The sequence below is a fragment of the Lemur catta genome, chromosome 5, assembly GCF_020740605.2.
Source record: "Lemur catta isolate mLemCat1 chromosome 5, mLemCat1.pri, whole genome shotgun sequence".
NCBI classification, from domain to species: Eukaryota; Metazoa; Chordata; class Mammalia; order Primates; family Lemuridae; genus Lemur; species Lemur catta.
In genome coordinates this window covers 10,509,300-10,527,841 of record NC_059132.1, presented here as the reverse complement: position 1 = coordinate 10,527,841, position 18,542 = coordinate 10,509,300, and the positions used below count along the sequence as shown (strand labels likewise).

The 18,542-nt window shown below is 40.2% G+C and overlaps 1 protein-coding gene across 1 annotated transcript; it reads left to right on the top strand.

Moving 5' to 3' along the window:
* Positions 1–2,242: 2,242 nt before the first annotated feature.
* Positions 2,243–18,200, top strand: PLAC8L1 (PLAC8 like 1). Its single transcript, XM_045551124.1, has 4 exons — positions 2,243–2,392; positions 7,244–7,380; positions 16,062–16,198; positions 17,931–18,200. Exons 1-4 carry the CDS (start codon positions 2,271–2,273, stop codon positions 18,069–18,071), a joined length of 537 nt encoding a protein of 178 aa, XP_045407080.1. The 5' UTR covers positions 2,243–2,270; the 3' UTR covers positions 18,072–18,200.
* The last annotated feature ends 342 nt before the right edge of the window (positions 18,201–18,542 follow it).

Here is an 18,542-nt window from a genome sequence, read left to right as displayed (position 1 = left end):
TATTTCATCTGGTACTCAACTGAAGAAACAGCAATTAGTTGAATGCTGAAGGAAAAGTGGGCTACTTTGGGCTTATTATTTTGATAGTATGTTAGTGCCTTTTTAAAGGATTTTAATGCTTTTTAAAAAATTTGAAATATAATGTACATACACAAAGAGTGAACAACAAAAATATGTAATTTACACATAAAAAATGGACCCTTTTTCTCTCCCACCTCCAAAAAAGGAATTTATCAATAAAGCAAACACTTGTGTAACCACCAACCAGTTGAGGATTGGCACAATGCCAGCACCACAGAAAGCCTGTGCTGTGCCTCCTTCGGTCACTGGAGATAAGCTGTATGGCCCAGTATATGGTCAATCTTTACTAACGTTCCAGGTAAGCTTGAGAAGAATGTGTATTCTGCAATTTTAGAGTCCTATATGTGTCTTTTAGGTCAGAGTTGCAGATTGAATTGTTCAAATCTATAGCCTTATTATTTTGTTTTGTTTTGGTGCTTTGGGAATATTCTATTCCAAATCTTTTTTATCTAATGGTTTTCATACCCCTTGAAGATCCTTTCCTAATAAGTTATAGTGTTGGGGATTATCCAAAATGGTGATTTTCTAATGCTATCATTTCTTTTCCATAAATAGTTGGCATTCTTTTATAAAGAAAATTCTTTTTTCTTTTTCAATTAATTTTAAGTGAAAGATGTGTAGCATGTGGATTAATCCCTTCATATGTTTGATTAGAAAAGTTGGATATAAATGAAGTGTTAAAATATGGAATCAAAGTTTACATGTACAATGTTTCTTCAAAAGAGTCTTACTGTAAATTTTTTTGCAAAGCTAGTGATCACCTCTTAATTTCTGTTGTTCTTATAAACCTGAGTTTTCATGTACAGTACATTTATTCAATAAATTATTGAGAACGTATGTGCCAGACACTGCGGTAAGCCCTTGGAATACAGTGGTAAGCAGAAGAAACAGCTATCCTTAATGTGGGGTGCATTCTTATAGTGAAGAAGACAGAGTTGCCCAGAACCCTGAGAGTGAAGGCAATTATGAAACAGTGTCTGAGGAATCTTGATTTGGAAGGTATTATAGGCTTTTAACAACCCTGTTCAAGTAAATGCTTTGAAGTTCAAAACCCTAAACAGTCATTCTCTATGGGTCTGATGAAAGGATAATGTCTTTCTGTTGTCTTTTTAATGTAATGTTGAATTATGATCACAGATCCCTCCCCTCAGTGTGCTATTTTGCCTAATTTTTTGTCTTCTAAGGTTGTTTCCCAGTGTTTCTGGGGTTCACACATCTGTAGGGCATGTCCTAGAGGCATACTTCAGAGGCTCCTAAGACCCTGAGAATTCAGAGCTGTTGGGAGGCCATGAGCAGCCAACTCCTGATTTGTTCACTAGATTCCATCTGGGCTGGGTAGAAAAGCAGCATCACTTTCCTACCATCACTGAAGTTTATGGAGGAGCAGATGATTTCTAGAACTTCTAAAAAGGTTTCAAAGGTTGGGGCAACCTAGCATAGCTCAAACTTGAGGAGACCACTTCCTGTAGGATGGATTCAAATACGATACTTGGGCTGAAAGACGTTTCTGTCCCTGCTTCTTGGATTAGCTACAGGACTTACACTTGCTGAATTGCACCGGTAGTCCCCGAAATGAGAGAGGCCCCTGCTGCTTCTCAGTCACATGGCATGGCAGAAATCTACAGCTTTCTGAATCTTCCAAGGAAAGGTTAAGTGACACCTAGCTAGATAAATCTTTACTAGAGGCATCTCTTAAAGCAAAGGGATTTTTCCACCAAAGGTAAGTCTTTTTTCTTCTCTTCTTTTTTTTTTTTTTTTTTTTATTTCAGCTCATCATAGGGGTACATAAGTTCAAGTTATATACAATGTCCATGTCCAGCCCATCCCCCCGAGTCAGAGCCTCAAGCATGTCCATTCACCAGACAGTTCGCCTGGCACTTACCATGTAGTCATACCTCTATCCCCTCCCCCCACCCCCATCTTCTTTTTTTTTTTTTTTTTTACTTACATTGTATCTCCTGCAGTATCTCCCTTCAGATTAGTAAAATAAACAAGTCCAGATAGGTGTGTGACTGTCTATAAAGAAAAAAAAAGGTGTCTGGCAGTTACACTGCTATGACTTCAGGTTCCAGAATATCAAGGCAACATTCTTTCAAGAGTTGTTTCACTTTGGATTGAACCTAAGTTTAGAATCAGTTTATTGCCAAAGGATAAAGGATAATCCAAGTGACAAGAAAACACTTCTTATTATGAATTGGTTTGGAAGTTACTTCTCTAAGCGTCCTGAGGATGTTTCCTTACTCAACATACACTCACCTCTGTTGTCACTCATATCATCTGAAGATGAACAACGTTTTATTTCCAACTTGAGGTAGGGAGTAGGATGAATTTTTTCCCCCCAGCTTTTGCTCTTTGGTTGGAATATCAAATCAATCTCTTCTTATAAGGATGCAAAGAAAAAGAAAACTGGGCCTGGGCAGGAAGTGGCTGGTGTCCTTTCCCGTGTGTACTTGAAAAGGGGGCAGCTGATTAGCTCCTTTTGGCCTCGCTTGGCTAGTGAGAAGAAAAGGGCTGGCTTGGGTGAAGGGGTGTCTCTTCGTTCTTAAAATGTTGAACTCTGACAAAGTGAAACTTTATTTTTGTTGACTGCCAATAATTTCCACCCTTTTGAAATAAAAACTCAAAAATTTTGGCTTCAGTTAAGAGTTTGAAATAATCAAAGAGGCCAGAGTGGAAGGCAGAATAATTTCTTAGTACTTCCAGTTTGATTAAGGAAGAGAATGACATCAAACACTCTAGGCCGAAGTACCAGGCATGTGGGACATGTGCTTAGCTGCTAGAAGAAGCGGAGGAATGCTAGAAGAAAGTGAGGTCAAAAAAGGGGAAAGATGTGTTTTTCATGAAACTCCTAACATGTTACTCAGTAGAGCAGATCAAACTTTGACAGGCGTCAGCCTCTTGCTTCCCACCAGTTAAAGCCTCCCTGTGCATCTGAGGATTAGGGAGCCTCTTGATTTGCCTGGGACTGTCCTGGTTTTAGCACTGAAAGTTCCCCATCCTGGGAAAGTGCTTAGTCTTGGGCAAACTGAAATGGTTGGTCACCCTGACTGAATTTTTTTTTTTTTTTTTAAGAGATAGGAGTCTCACTCGGGATGTTGTCCTGGCTGGTCTCAAACTCCAACTCCTCGGCTCAAGTGATCCTCCCACCTCAGTCTCCAGAGTAGCTGGGATTACATGCGTGCACCCCTGTGCCTGGGTATTACCCTGACTGAATTTTAAGGCATTTGGGTAGCGCTTATGACGATTGAAAAACTGGCCCAGATCTTTCTCCTTTCTTTATTTCTCAGAAAAGTGTACAGAATGTCCTAGGGGGTGTTCAGGAGCCTGAAGTTACAATAGCAACTGCCACTGACTGTATGCCTACTGTGTGCCAGGTACATGATTTTGTTTAATACTCATGCAACTGTGGAGCGAGGATATTTTAAATCCAGTTTTATGGAGCGGGAGACCAGAGCTGAGAGCTGTGACAAGTTGTTTCCCAGGGTTAAACAACTAGAAAGTAGCTGAGCCACATCTGAACTTTTGTGTACCTAGATCTAAAATCTGTGCTCTTTCTACTACATAAGGTGTTGAATTTGTTGATAAATGGGCAGCTTCCCTGATTTAGCAAAGTTCTGTGGCCATCAGCTTTACCCACTGTTTGCAAACTCATTCCTATTCATGGCGGCATAAGATTCCCTGGGGTAATACATAGAAAATTGTTCAGGAAGCCACGATAGCTGCTTTAGTCTGATACCTGTAGCAGCCCCTGAATAATCTTTCAGTTAATGGGACCAGTGGCACGTAGAAGGTGCTCAGTGGAGGGTAGCTATGGTGGTTATTTTAATTATGACACATGAGCAATAATTTTGGATTGAAATGTCTTAGCTAATGTATGTCAGTTCAAACATTTTAATATAAAAATCCTTAAAGATTCAGGATATTAAGGAAAGAAATAATGTATTTCTTCTTGAGTCCAAAATTAGGCAAATGCAGAAATAAGCAACTTCTTCCCACCACAGAAAAAGCTATCCTCTTGGTTATTTGATTTGGAATAGATAGAAAACAGGCTTCCTCACTGTATTGAAAGGCGTTACACACATAATGTTGAGACAGAAGCAAAAAATGTTATTCTAGGGCTGTGAGCTGTAAATGGTTCATTTCAAGGAAAAATCTAATCCAGGTGCTCATGCCTAAGAAATTCCTATACTAAAATCAGAGATGATTTAAGCTCTTAGCCTAATAGTGGAAGCCCCAACTGTGGGCATCACATCGAGAGGTAAGTGCCTTGGGTTGTGTGGAGGGATGCAGAAAGCTTTTAGGCTACCTTCTGCTTGTATTTCATCAATTCACACCTGAAAGTTGTGCCTTTACTTGAGAATGATACACAGTTATTAAGGTCACATAATTTATAGCTAGATTTGAGGAGGACTCAGATATGACAAAAGAGACACGTAAATCCATTTGATTCAATTCGACAAATATTCATCACCCACGGGTTTTCAGGGTAGTGGGCTACGTGCTGGGTGTGCAGGGAGAAACAGCGTATGTCCCCAACGTCTAGGAGCTCACATGGAGGTAGAGGAAACAAGATATGTGTAAAAGTAGTTTCCTTAGGGCCAATGTTAAATCTTCATAGATGTCTTAGTCTACTCAGGCTGCCATAACAAAATACCATAGACTGGATGGCCTAAACAAGAGAAATTAATTTTTTCACAGTTCTGGAGGCTAGAAGTGAGACCAGAGTGCCAGCATGGTTGGGTTCTGGTGAGGGCTGTTTTCTTGATTTGCAGTGCTCAGATGGCCTTTCCTCCGTACATGCAGGTGGGGAGAGAGATCTCGTTCTCTTCCTCTTATAAAACCACCAGTCCTATTGAATAAGGATCTCACCCCTATGACCTCACTTAACTTTAATTACTTTCTAAGACCCCTGTCTCTAAATATAGTCACACTGGAGGCTAGGGCTTCAAAATATACATCTTGGGGAACACAATTCAGTCTGCAGCAATAGGTACTAACTCACATCACAGCAAACATATTAAAATGTACCCACACCATACATTATATCTATCTATATTTAGCTGTACAATAAGTGAAAGGATTTTTATAATTTTGCTTTTGAAATTATTTGACTATGAATAATTCATTTAATTTATGAATGGCTGCTTCTCAGCAGCCATTTATATTTGGGAGTTTTTACAAAACAAGAGAACTTATAAGTTGTTTCCAAATGTAAAATATTTGCGAATTCTTAATCTGAAAATAAAATTGACGTATAATGCTAGATTTTTGTGTTTACTTGAGCATTAATTTATGTTTTGCATTTCTAATGTTTTAGAGCCAATACTTATTCCAGGTCTCAAACAGTTATGCAGGCTCTTGAAAAGCTTGTTAGACCCTGTGTATTTCTATACTGCCAAATGGATGGAAGGGCCAGGGGTGTTTCAAAGCTCTACTTCATGCTTCTAGACAAGGCACTTCCAACTCTTCGTCTCTTCCAAACTTTGCTGCTGCATTTCCAGCCCTTTGTTAGGTATCCTCTTAATGTCTCACTGGCACTTTAAACAGCATGTTCTGAACATTCTCATCCCTCCCAACCTACCTCCTAGTCTATTTTTTTCCATCTCTGTTACATTGTCATCACCACCTAGCCAGTGGGATACTTAGAAGCTATTGCAGTCACCATCAGTGGTCTCCAAATCCACTGGTATCAGGGTATCAGGATGACTGCTTAGGAGTTACTGGGAAACCTTGTTATGCTGCTGATTTCTGTACCTCGTCCTTCCTTGGAAATCTGTGCAGTTGGTCTGGGGTAAGACTTGGGCATTCGTTTTTTTAACAGGCTAATGTGCTGTCATGTTTGGCAGGGTGTGAACATGAGCAGTACTGATGGGATGAAAAAGAGATGTGGGTCTTAGTAACAAGAACAGTGTAACCCATGTTATACTATGAAATCCCATTGACTTTATTGCCAAAAATCAGAGGTAAAGGGCTCCCCAGCTGGCTTCAAGGTGCCCCCAGGGTGTTGCCTTAAGGGTGGTTAGTAATGTTCTACTTTGGCCTCCAGGCTGTTGTGTCCCAGGTGCTGAACTTTGGTGATTATTAGTGCAACAACTATTACAGGAAGAAATGCTGCTGTCTCTTGTTTATTTTGTCTCAAGTGGGAAGCAAGCTCTTTCTTTAATTCTTCGTAGCACACCAGAAACCAGATGCAAATCCTTAATGAGGCTTGCCAAAAGAGAAGCACAAAACAAAATAATTACCATAGTGTATAGGCTAAGACACATTCTGGGGCCCTTCTATCCCACTCCTGACACACTCCTTCCACGAGGCCAGGTGTGGCTTACCTGTTACTATGGCAGACACTCCAGGTATCCCTGTGGTTGAAGTTCAGGCAAAACTGACTTTCAGCCTCAGAAGGAGAAGGACATTTTCCCTCACGTAAGTTTTGAAGCCCAGCCCTGTGCCTTCATTTCCTAATTCAGAATGATCAACACTGGGAATATCCATTCCTTTCTGGGAAAGTCAACCCAGAGTTACACTTTGTGGTCCCACTAGGTCAATCATACAGTAGTTTGTTATCAAGACATATTCTGAAGTCTGGGTTATTCACTTCAGTGATACTGCATGTGGACTTCAGTAGCCTAGTCCAGGTTTCAGTCTGCCCACTCTGTCCAATTCGTCACCTGTGTCTCTTTAACAAAGGTTCCAAACCCTTGGGGTGCAGCTCACTCAGAGTCACCTTGCTATACACCCTCCAGGTGCAGTAAACTAATCATATATCCTCTGATCAATACAATAACCCCATGAGGTAGTTTTTTCATCCGAAACAAAGGAAAGCAGAGAAGTGCAGCCCCTTAACCAAGGTCAAGCCTCCAGGAAGTGGAATGCTGAGATTTGAAGTGAAGCCTCTTGGTTCCAAATTTGTGAATTTATTATGAAATACTGAGAAACACTGAAGAAGTAGACTGGACATTGGTGCCATTAATAGAGATGGGGCAACCAGTCAGAGCAGAAGGATGACGAAAGAAAGGAGGGAGACAGTGCAGTCTGTTTGGGCTGTGAATTATGAGCCTCTTGGCATCACTGGGTCTCTATCTCCTTTTTAACACTCTGTCTTGGCCTAATGGCTATTGTTTGAAACCTCTTTGTTCCATGTTAATCATCATCCTTGATGCTCCAGGAGCCATGGACCAGCCCGCGTGGTGGTGAAGCAGCCTGTCCGGGGAGCCAGCAGCAGGACCACAATCACAGCCATTGTCCAGACTGGTGGAGACTGGAAGACTGGCCTCTTCAGTGTCTGCAGAGATAGGAGAATTTGTACGTTTTGCCTTTTCATTTAAGTTCCTCCTTATTTTCTTTCCCAAGACATCAGTGAGTGGTCAGACACAAGGACAGAAATTGAATGGTTTCAGAATAAATAGACTATTCTAGTGACTCCAGTGAATTCCTTGACTGGAAAAATCTTGCTTTTTAGCAATGTGGAGGCTTTCATAGAACAAGCGGTGCCTTCAAAGATTGTTTAAATGACAAAATCCACTGTCGGCAAAGGTGCACAAAGTGGGCTTTCTCTTCTAGTGCTGGTGGGAGTGTAAATCAGCATAACCTTCCCGCGGGGTGGTTTAGTAATGCATATAGAAAGAACCTTAAGTGTTACATAGCTTTTGACCCAATAATTACATTTTTAGGAGTTTAGTCTAAGGAAATAAATCCTGTGCAAAGATTTAGCAGGAACATTAAATTTTGTAGCATTGGTTATTACAGCAAAAAACTGGAACAATCTAAATGTTCAACAGGAGGCATCCATACAATGAATTATTACACAGCTGTGAAAAGTCATGTTGTAGAATGACATTTAATTAGATGAAAAGATGTTTTGGATACATTTTAGGTTAAAGAAGCAGATTGCAAAACTATACACAGTAAATATTATTTTTCGAGGGGAGACATGTAGAAAAATGTCTGAAGGATACAAATGCAAATGTTTACAGCACATGTCTTCAGATGGTTGGCTGATGAATAATTTTTATTTTGTTTTTGCTCTTCTCTTTTCAACAGTTCTATGAAGGGTATGTAGTCCTCTTATAACAACAAGAACAATCACAAAAAGAAACTCCCTTTGTTGACTGAAATCTTTTCAGACACTGGTTCAGTTATAAAGAGGTACAAATAACACTGTCCTCGAGCTACATGGTTTTTCCCTGGGTTTAGAGTTCAAAGCACATGGATTCTATCTTTGCCTTAGGACATTCTGACCCATCTTAGTACCACGTGTTGGGATCCCTTTCCAGAACCTGATGCTCTTGCCCCAGGGAGCAGTTGGAGCACAGAATCTCTCTTGGAGGAGGGGAGACTGTTTGATGGATGAGAGTCAGTCTCTTAAGTTCAAAATCCAACAGACCCTGGATCTAACGTTTTTGAAGAATATAGCTCTCCCCATCCTCTGCGGGCTTCTGGGAAGATCTGAATTTGTCCTGAAGCCTCGCAGGATAGATCACCCAGAGAGCTCTGAGCAAGTCCTCATTCAGCCGAGAGTCTTCCCTTTGACCCAGAGCTTGGCAGGTCTCTTCCTGCCACTGCTGTCCATGTGGGTTTCTGACCGGAGAATTATGGAAGCTGTTCTCTGGTTCTCTCAGGACTCTTCTTGGTTCTCTGTTCTTTTCGTGACTTTGGTTGTCATCCAGTACCAAGGTACAGAAAGGGTAGAGTACCCATGCAGAAATGTGGAGATCTGGCTCCAGATTGATAGATAGGTGGAACATTTTCCTTTCATAGCTTATGGTTGAGGGTTGGGGGAACATCAGTGCACTTCTAACTAGGACAAAGCTTAGAATATAATGCAGTGATTGAGAGGACACCTTTGTACCAGCTATAGACCTCACCTTGAATCCTAACTCTGCCTCTTACAGGCCATGTAACCTTGAGCAAGTTCTCTGGGTCTTCATTTTTCCACCTCTAAAATGAAAATAATAAAGGTGCTTACCTCAAGGGTTGTTGTCAAGATTAAAGCAGATTTGCTGCTGAGACTTCATGTTAAGAAAAAAAAAAAAAGATTAAAGCAGATAATATATATACCCCACTCTTAACACTGGTTTGGAACGTAACGATCATTTAGGGATTTTTGGTTTCAAGCCACCCGAGGTTGAATAGGGTCCCCTTAAAATTCATGTTCATTTGCAACCTCTGAACGTGACCTTTGGAAATAGAGTCCTTGTAATGTAGTCAAGTTAAAATAAAGTTATACTGTAAATTAAGGTGGGCTCCAACGTAATGACTGGTATCCCTATAAGAAGAGGGAAATTTAGACACAGACACACAGGGCCGAAGACCGTGTGAAGACAGAGGAAGAGACTGGAGCGATGCAGTTATAAGCCAGAGAACACCAAGGACTGCCAGCCACCCCTGGAAGCTAGGAAAGAGGCAGGGAACAGATTTTCTTTAGAACCCTCCAGAAGGAACCAATCTGCCAACACTTTGAATTCACATTTCCAACCTCTGGAGTTCTTCAGTGTGAGAATAATTTCTGTTGTTTTAAGCCGCCCAATTTATGTGGTCTTTTGTCATGGCAGCCCTGGGAAACCAACACACAAGGAAGCATTGGATTTCATTAGCAGGCTATGGGGTTGCTCACAGAATCAGAGAATCTGCTAGAAACCAAGCCCAGGAGGGACATTATTGGTGCTAGCTGACAGCCTGGTCAATGTCAGATATCTTTATCCTTGCGTTATCCTGTCTGAAAATTGATGTTTCAGCAGAAGCAGCTCAATTTACCTAGCTTGGGTCAGGTGTCTACTGCTTGGCTAGGCCAGGGCACTCTTAATGACAGTCCCACCAACATTGTTCACAACAATGAAAGGATAATTTACTCAATTTACTATTGGGGTGCTGTTGCCAGGAAAGTTCCAGCAAATATCATGACAATTCACTTAGTGAATCTTAGCTATCCATATTATTGTTTTTATATGTTTTTATTATCCTTCACCATGTTGAGAGTAAAGAGTAGAGTCAGGAGGCTTAGACTGGATGCTGCAGTGTGATTTCTACCTAATCCCAAGACCACCTAAAAAGCTGGTCAAAGAAATGCTCACTCCTCATTCTCTTTACTTTCAACATTGCTGCATTGCTCAGTTCTGCTCTCAACCCCCAATCAATGCGCAGGGCACCAACCACACTGAGTTTCCCAAGGAGTCCCTGGTTGTTCACTTGAGAGTTCATTCTAATGACAAGGGGAGAAGGAAGGATATGTGTAAAAATACAATATTCTTTATAATTGGGCATGAATTATGAAGGAGACACAATGGATAGAGTGCAAGGTGATCTTGAATGTTATGTCCTAATTTTTGTTCCTTAGATGAGCTTCCATTTTGTGACTGCTCATAGTGTCTTTAAGTTAATCGTCTTGGAAGAAAATTTAAAGGTAATATTGCTTTATACACCATTATCTACACCATGATTCTGAAGATGCAACTGGAATATAAGTGCTATAAATCTTACATTTCTTCCTACCCTTGTTTAAAAAGACTTTTACTTGTGGATTGTTTTATCTACGAAGTTTTATTTGAAATAAATCACTGTGCAAAGAGTTGTGACAGACTTGGGAACAAAAGGAGAGCTTCTTCCCATGACTGCTCCATGCCAGATTCCCATCCTGGGACATTTTTCCATCAAATGCTGAGAATTATTGCTATAATTTGTCATCCATTAAGCAAAGGGTATATTATTAACAGCAGTCATTTCCATTTCTTTTTGACATTTTGCTTCTTCATTTTCTTGTAATTATATTTTTTCAGCTGCCTCCTTCTTCCCACCTCTGTGCTTTTATCTGAATCCACCCTGCTCTGGGAGTAGCAAATGGGTGTCTCTGTGTCCTTTAAAGATAGGGTAGCTGAGAGCTCGGATGTGAAGATGAAACCAAGGTGAAATAGTGGCTGCTAAATGCCATCGTAGGTAAAAGACATCATGGGTAAAAGACTGGGTAGTCCAGCTTTGGCAATGTTTGTGATGTTGCCCCGAAGAAGGTTTATGTGGCAGGTGTAATCGCCATTGGTTTGTAATTCAACCAATATTTATTGAGTTCCTACCTATGCATAAGCACAAGATATTAAGTGTTATGGACATATTAGTGAATAAGACAGATGATTTCTTAGAGGAGATGGACAATTAACAAATTAATAAAAAATAATTACAGTTTTGATAAATTCCATGAAGGAAATAAAATAGCAAGTTGTGAAAGGAAATTATGGAGGGTAGGGTAAAGGATGGCCTCTCTAAGGAACTGAATTAAGCTGACATCTGAAAGATATGAAAAAGCTAGCCACTCAAACAGCTTCCCTATAAGGGCTCTATAAGCACCAGGCAGTAAAGAGATTGATGTGTACTAGGAACTAGATGCCCAAGGTGGGTAGAAGAAAGCGAGCCAGAATTTTCTTTGGTTTTCTGAAAGAGGAAGGAGGCATGAAAAGACATCAGCCTAGGATTCGTGTCCCCACATTGTATCTCAGGTAAACTGTAGGCTCCCTGAAAGCAGGGACCACAGTTGTCTTGTTCATTGCTCTGATGCCCAGCAGAGCACCTGGCCCCTAGAAGGCACTTAAAAATATTTCCTGAATGACACATAAATGAATGAATTTTAACCTGTATTCTTGCTTCTTTCTTTCTTGCACTTGTTTGAAAGAATCATAGAGCCTCAGAGTTAGAAGGGATATTGGGGCTCAGCTGGTCTGGCCCCTCCTCTGTTTGCCTAAATCCCTTGTGCAACATGCCAGGCAATGACCTGGCAGGCACAGCATTTTGAGTACTTCAGGGATGAGGGCTCATTTCCTTGGAGCCAGCTCAGTGCTTAAAAAAATAGTTTGAATAGGTTACTATGCACATAATGCAGAATTTAAAAGTACCTACCCGTTTTGTATATGGAAAACAAGTAGTGCTCCATTCTTGCTCTCTGTCCACTTAGTTTTTCTCTCTAGAGGCAATTGTTCTTACCTGAGTCCAGATATAGACTGTGTACTTGTAAGGATATAGAAATTTATATAATGAAAATAGATTTTTATTATAAAAGGATTACATAATCATTGTAAAAAGAAAAATGCAAAAGGCTATAAAAGAAAAAAGCAGCATCTTGTAATCCTAGCTTTTGAAAATAATTATTGTTCATATTTTGGTATCTCTTCTTCCAGGTTTTTTGCTTGTGTGTGTGTGTATAATTTACACAAATGGTAAACACTGTTCCGCATCTTTGTTTTGTTTTAATGTAACAATGTATCTGGGTGATCAGATCATAACAGCATATCTAGAACTAATTTCTTAAATTGCTACAAAGATTCCTTTGTATGAATATATCATAGTTTATCCAGAAATCTCCATTGGTGAACCTTTATGTGGTTTCCAGACTTTTTGCTTTTCAAACCAATGCTATATGAATATCCTTGTACAGATGTCATTTCACATGTGTGTGAGTTTATCTGTTGAGTAAACCTGCTGCTCAAATAGTACGTGCTATTTTAAATATTAATAGCTGTTGCCAACTGGCTTTCCATTTAGAAGTTGTACTAATTTATATTCCCTCTGGCAATGCATGAGTGGGCCCCATTTCTTTTATGAGCATCTCTTATTGTTAGAAATTCTACCTTTTCGTAATAATTGATCTGAAATGTGCCTCATTGCAATTTCTACCTGCCTTTCTTACTTCTGCTCTCTGGGGTTCCTCATTCTGGTTTTGTGTAGGTTTCTTCTCTTTATCTTGACTCCCCTGTGCATTAGAAGGATGAATAATGAGCCACATTCTATGCAAGAGGGTGCAGCCCATCTGAGAGAACAGGCCAGGATCATTTAGGTTGTGGGTGCTTACCTAAACACCAGGCTTTTAGGTGTAAGAGGAAGAGGCTGAATTTACAGCTCAAATTCCCTTTGAACCTCAGTTCCTTAAAAAAAAAAAAGAATTTTTTTCATTAATAACACATGAATACATTTACCTTATAAAAATTGAAACATTACAGAAAAGGGAACCATATTCCCTCTCTTTTAAAAAATAAACCTGGAGGCCGAGCGCGGTGGCTCACGCCTGTAATCCTAGCACTCTGGGAAGCCAAGGCGGGGGGATCCTTTGAGTTCAGGAGTTTGAGACCAGCCTGAGCAAGGGCAAGACCCTGTCTCTACTAAAAATAGAAAGAAATTAGCTGGAAGACTGAAAATACATAGAAAAAATTAGCCGGGCATGGTGGTGCATGCCTGTAGTCCCAGCTACTCTGTAGGCTGAGGCAGGAGGATACCTTGAGTCTAGGAGTTTGAGGTTGCTCTGAGCTAGGCTGTTGCCATGGCACTGTAGCCTGGGCAAAAGAGTGAGACTCTGTCTCAAAAAAAAAAAAATCTGTATAAGTATTAGCATTATATAATAAAAATTTGTCCTTCCTAGTGTTTTTTGTAATCACATCTGACTTCTGTTTCAAAGTACAGTAGTTGAATTTGAGGTGTGTTTCCTTCAGCATCCAGTACCACTTTCTAATGAACACTTAGATAACATGGTTATATGACAAAAAAAGATTAAAAGTAAAGATAAAGGCATGTGCTTTTTAAAAAGGCATATGAGTCATAAAAATATGGTACAGGAGTTCCAGTGCACATAAACAACTTCTTTACAGTATACTTATTAATGACGATGGGCATTTCTCTTTACCAGTTAAAGCGGTGCAGCTGAGGCAGTTGTGTAAACAGAATTTATTATTCACTTAGTTTGCCAGCTTTACAATTGTCAGCTTTAACAATTTTTGATTAATTTTTTTATTTGCAGGGATTTACACTGTTTTGCAATCCACACATAAAGTGAGAGCTGATTGATTTTTTATGTGCCATTAATCCCAAATTCCCCTAATTCAAGGTTGCATACAGTGTGAGCACTGTAGGTTTAGGGGACTGTTTGCTGTCCTCTAAGCTGTCCATACCAGCTATTAGTGCACAGTGGGGCCTGTTGATCTCTCTGGGATTGTTTTTACATGTGGGGTGAAGTATCCCAGACTTTCTAGGGGCTGAACTCAGAGGTTGCTTTGGGCCAAGTGATGCCTACAGTAGATGATTTAGTGATTGTCTTGAGATTCCTGAATAGATGAAATAGATGTCCTGACCCTTGAAGGTAGGCTCCTCCTTTCCCTCCCCTGTGCCCGCACGCCCTTTGTGCTCTTGTGTTACTTTCTTCCACTGTGCACCCAAGTGGAAGAAGTCCAGAGTCCTGGAGCATGCTTGGGAGGTTCTGAGGTAAAACAGCATTCCAAGTTTTCTGCCTCTTTATCACTGAATTTGGGAGTGGGACTTTGTGGCACCTGCTCTTGCGGAACAAGGGGTAGTCGGAGACAGTCCATCAACAGGAAGTTCTTCTATGGAGCTGGTGTCATGGTGTGTGAGCCTTTGTGTCTGCGACTTCACACTCACTAGAACAGCTAAAATAAAAATGATGGATGATGGCAAATGTTGGCGAGGATGTGGCACAATTAGAACTCTCCACATTGTTGGTGAGGGTGTAAAATGGTACAAATACTTTGGAGAACTGTCTGTCATTTCTTGTAGAGTTAAACATATATCTACCCCATGATTTAGCAATTCCCCTCCCAGGAATCCACCCAAGTGAAATATAATATATGCCCACATAAAGACTTAGAGATGAGTATTCATAGCAGTCTTATTCATAATAGCAAAAAATGGAATAATCTAATGTCTATCAATGGGATAATAGATAAACAATTTGTGGAATAGTCATACAAGGGAATACTATTCAACAATAAAGAAGACAATCTACAGATTCACATAACAATATAGATGAATCAAAAAACATGATGTTAAATGAAAGAATCCAGAAACAAAAGTAAATATGATTCCATTTATATGAAGGGCAAGAAGAGGCAAGACTCATCTATGAGAACAGAAATCAGAACAGTGGTTGCCTTTTGAGTGGGGTATGGGAGGGTTGGAATTGACTGGAAAGGGGCATGAGGAACTCTGGGGTGAGGTCGATATTCTAGATGCTTAGTTACTTGGTTGAATATGCTTGTTGAAACTCATTCAACTGAACACTTACGACTTGTACATCTTCTTGTATAAAAATTAGGACTCAGTAAAATATTTATTGAAATCATTTTTCAAAGATGATGGTTATCTTGGTATTTTTGCTGTTTCATAGTCCTCGTTATTTTTGTTCATCAGGGCTGTCATCTTTTGCAATGATAGATGACATAACATCTTAACTGTATATAAGCGGTTCTTAACCGGCGGTCCATTAATAGTTTTGAATGGATCCATGAACCCCATGAAATTGAATGCACAATTTTTCATGTCTGTGTGCGTGTACTTTTCTTTTCCCTTGTGGAGTGAGTTCAAAATTATCATCATATTCTCAAAAGAGTCTGTGACCCAAAACATAATTAGAATAGAACTTCTGTGTTAAAAGGTTCTTGCAGAATGTGTAAGAAACAATATCAGTGGTTAAAGATGAATGAACTAATAAATGACAAATTGTTTCCAGTTGATGTTCAAGGAACCAAGCCCCTAATAGTTTGCAGATTAAAACTGGCAGATGTTAGTGGCTCCATAAAACCAACAAAAATTAGAGTAACCTTCTGGTCTGAGAAATAGAATAAAGCCCTGATCAGAATAGGAGGCAGAATCCGTGTACCATAAAAGACCTTTCAATCACATTTAGAGAAAAAAATGTCTGTTATTCAAAAGCAGCCTATATACTGTATCTATTTTAAATACTGAAATTAGACACATGCAACAGCTATGATTCAACTGTTAAAAATTATTTAATGCTTTTCTCTTGACAGGAAAAAAAACAATTATCATGGTCAATGCTAGAAGACAATTTTTATACACTGAGTTTTGAGAACTTGTTATTCAATCCCAGTCCCTGATTTCAGCATTAGATTGATGCAAAGGGTTATAAATGTCCTCTGAGATGTGAAGTTGCTTCTAGAACGTCTAAGAACCTTGGCTTTATTTTCTGTGGTTATTGACAGGTTTCTGTGGTCTATGTTGTCCGATATGTCTTGAGTGTGACATCGCCAGGCGCTATGGAGAGTGTCTTTGTTGGCCATTGTTACCTGGGTCCACATTTGCACTGAGAATTGGCACCAGGGAGAGACATAAAATACAGGTAAGTGTGTTTGAAGGTATGTGTGAATCTGAATTTATATGAGAACTTGAATGCCTTTCATACTTGTGATTTTCCAAAAAAAAGAAAAAGAAAAAAAAACACAAACAAAAACCAAAAAAGATGTGCAGGCGAGGATGCTTAAACATACCACGCTTAGGGGAAACTTTGAGAAAGGAAAGGAAAGAAATGTTTTGATTTCATTCTTTACCAGGAAGTATACGTTAACTAAAATGCCATGTTGTGCAGGGTATTTCTAAGAGGAAATTATGATGCACATTGTCCCCAGCCCATTGGACAAATTGTGCTCCCTGAGCTGTGCTTTGATGAAGAGTAGTAGGAGCATGTAGCCATGATTAGTCTTACTCCTTAAACCAGCACACATCACCTTCCATCTATAGAAATAAAACCACACTTCTGTCTCTTATTACATCAAGAGAAGATGGCAGGTGTCATTACACCAAATTTGGAGAATATACCTAGGAGGTCTGACTTAAAATATAGCCTATGTGACACATGCAGATTTCACTGGTGGGGTTCCCTGGGAGCCCTTCAAAGGGCCAATTTCCAGCACAGCCGAAACTGAGGTACATGAGAGGCTGGGGAGAGACAAGTTACATATATTGAGATGTGGCTAATTAAAAAAAGGCATCTTTTTGTATATTCTGTGAAATGATCTCTGAGATACATTTTTTTTTTTAGACAGAGTCTCACTCTGTCACCCAGGTAGAGTGCAGTGGCATCATCATAGCTCACTGCAACGTCAAACTCCTGGGCTCAAGTGATCCTCTTGCCTCAGCCTCCCATGGCAATAATTTTAAGCTTACATAAAAATTACAAGAATAGTACCCAAGAATAGTATGACATCTGTCTAGATTTCCTTTTTTTTTTTTTTTTTTTTGATTTTTGAGATAGGGTCTCATTCTGTTCCCTGAGCTAGAGTGCAGTGGTATCATTATAGCCACTCCTAGGGTCAAACGATCTTCCAGCCTCAGCCTCCCAAATAGCTGGGACTACAGGTACATGCCACCATACCCAGCTAATTTTTCTATTTTTGGTAGAGATGGGGTCTTGCTCTTGCTCAGGCTGGTCTCAAACTCCTGACCTCAAGCGATCCTCCTGCCTTGGCCTCCCAGAGTGCTAGGATTACAGGCGTGAGCCACTGTGCCCAGTCTCCCAAGTTATATGTTTAAGTGGAAAAAAAAGGGCGCAGAAGTATGCAATTATTTACATGAAAAGAATATACTTATGTAGACATAGAATTTATCTGGAAGTGTCTACAAGAAAGTAGTAACAACAGCTACCCCCAGGCAGGTGACTGGATAAGTTCGGACAGCTGTAGAGGGGGGTTTACCTTTTACTTCCTGTCCCTTCTTACTGTGGGAATTTCGGACCACATGCATTTATTATATCTACTCCAAAGAAATAAATGAGATAATTATAAATATTAGGTCCTAAGAGAGAAAAACAAAGACATCAATAGAGAGATCAGTGGTTTCAAGTCTGAGACCCATATCTAAGGACAGGGCTCTAAATTGCAGGTGTTGATTAGCAATTGAACTGCTTGGCAGTTGGGCATCCTGGGGTCCCGGGGTGTTGACTTAAGGAGGCTGGTGGATCTTAGAAGCAGTGGGCAATGGGCCAGCAGGTAACACGGTATAGGTCCCTGGGGGAGTGGGGACGAGTTTGTGTGATTGTGAACAGAGACTGTCATAGAATCCTGGTCTTGCCCTAGGGCACTCTGTGCGAGGATTGGCTGGCGGTGCACTGCTGTTGGCCTTTTTCCATCTGTCAGGTGGCCCGGGAACTCAAGATGAGGACCTCCCAACTGTACGAAATCTGTGCAGTCTCTTCCACTAAGGACACAGTCATTTGACAAAGCAAGACGGCTCCTTCTCCTCACTCCCCCAAACCATCCTCTCAAACTCCTTTGGTAGAAAGATTGTGTTTCTTCTTAAGTTTTCACTGAAACAGTATGAAAATAAATTATTTTCCTCCTACTGTCTCTACTGTTGTTCTTTCTTTATACATTCCCCTGATAAAGACATTATTAGCTGTCAAGTTGCTATTCCAGTCCAGCTGTATATGGCAGATCTAAAGGTGAGTTTTGTGCAGCCTGGAGTTTTGGAAGGTTGCATCCGTGCACTGCCCAGATTTCTACTGCCATCCTTTCATGAGGGATGTCTAAAAGGCTGGAAGAATTATTATTGGCTTTCTTATGCCAAGCTGCTTTTCCCAAAGTATCAGTGGTGGGGCAGGAGATGGTTAATTTTAGTTAGCATCTGGAATGGGCACTGAATGTCACTGAAACATATAAGCCATTGTCCTCTCCTTGTCCTGACTCTTC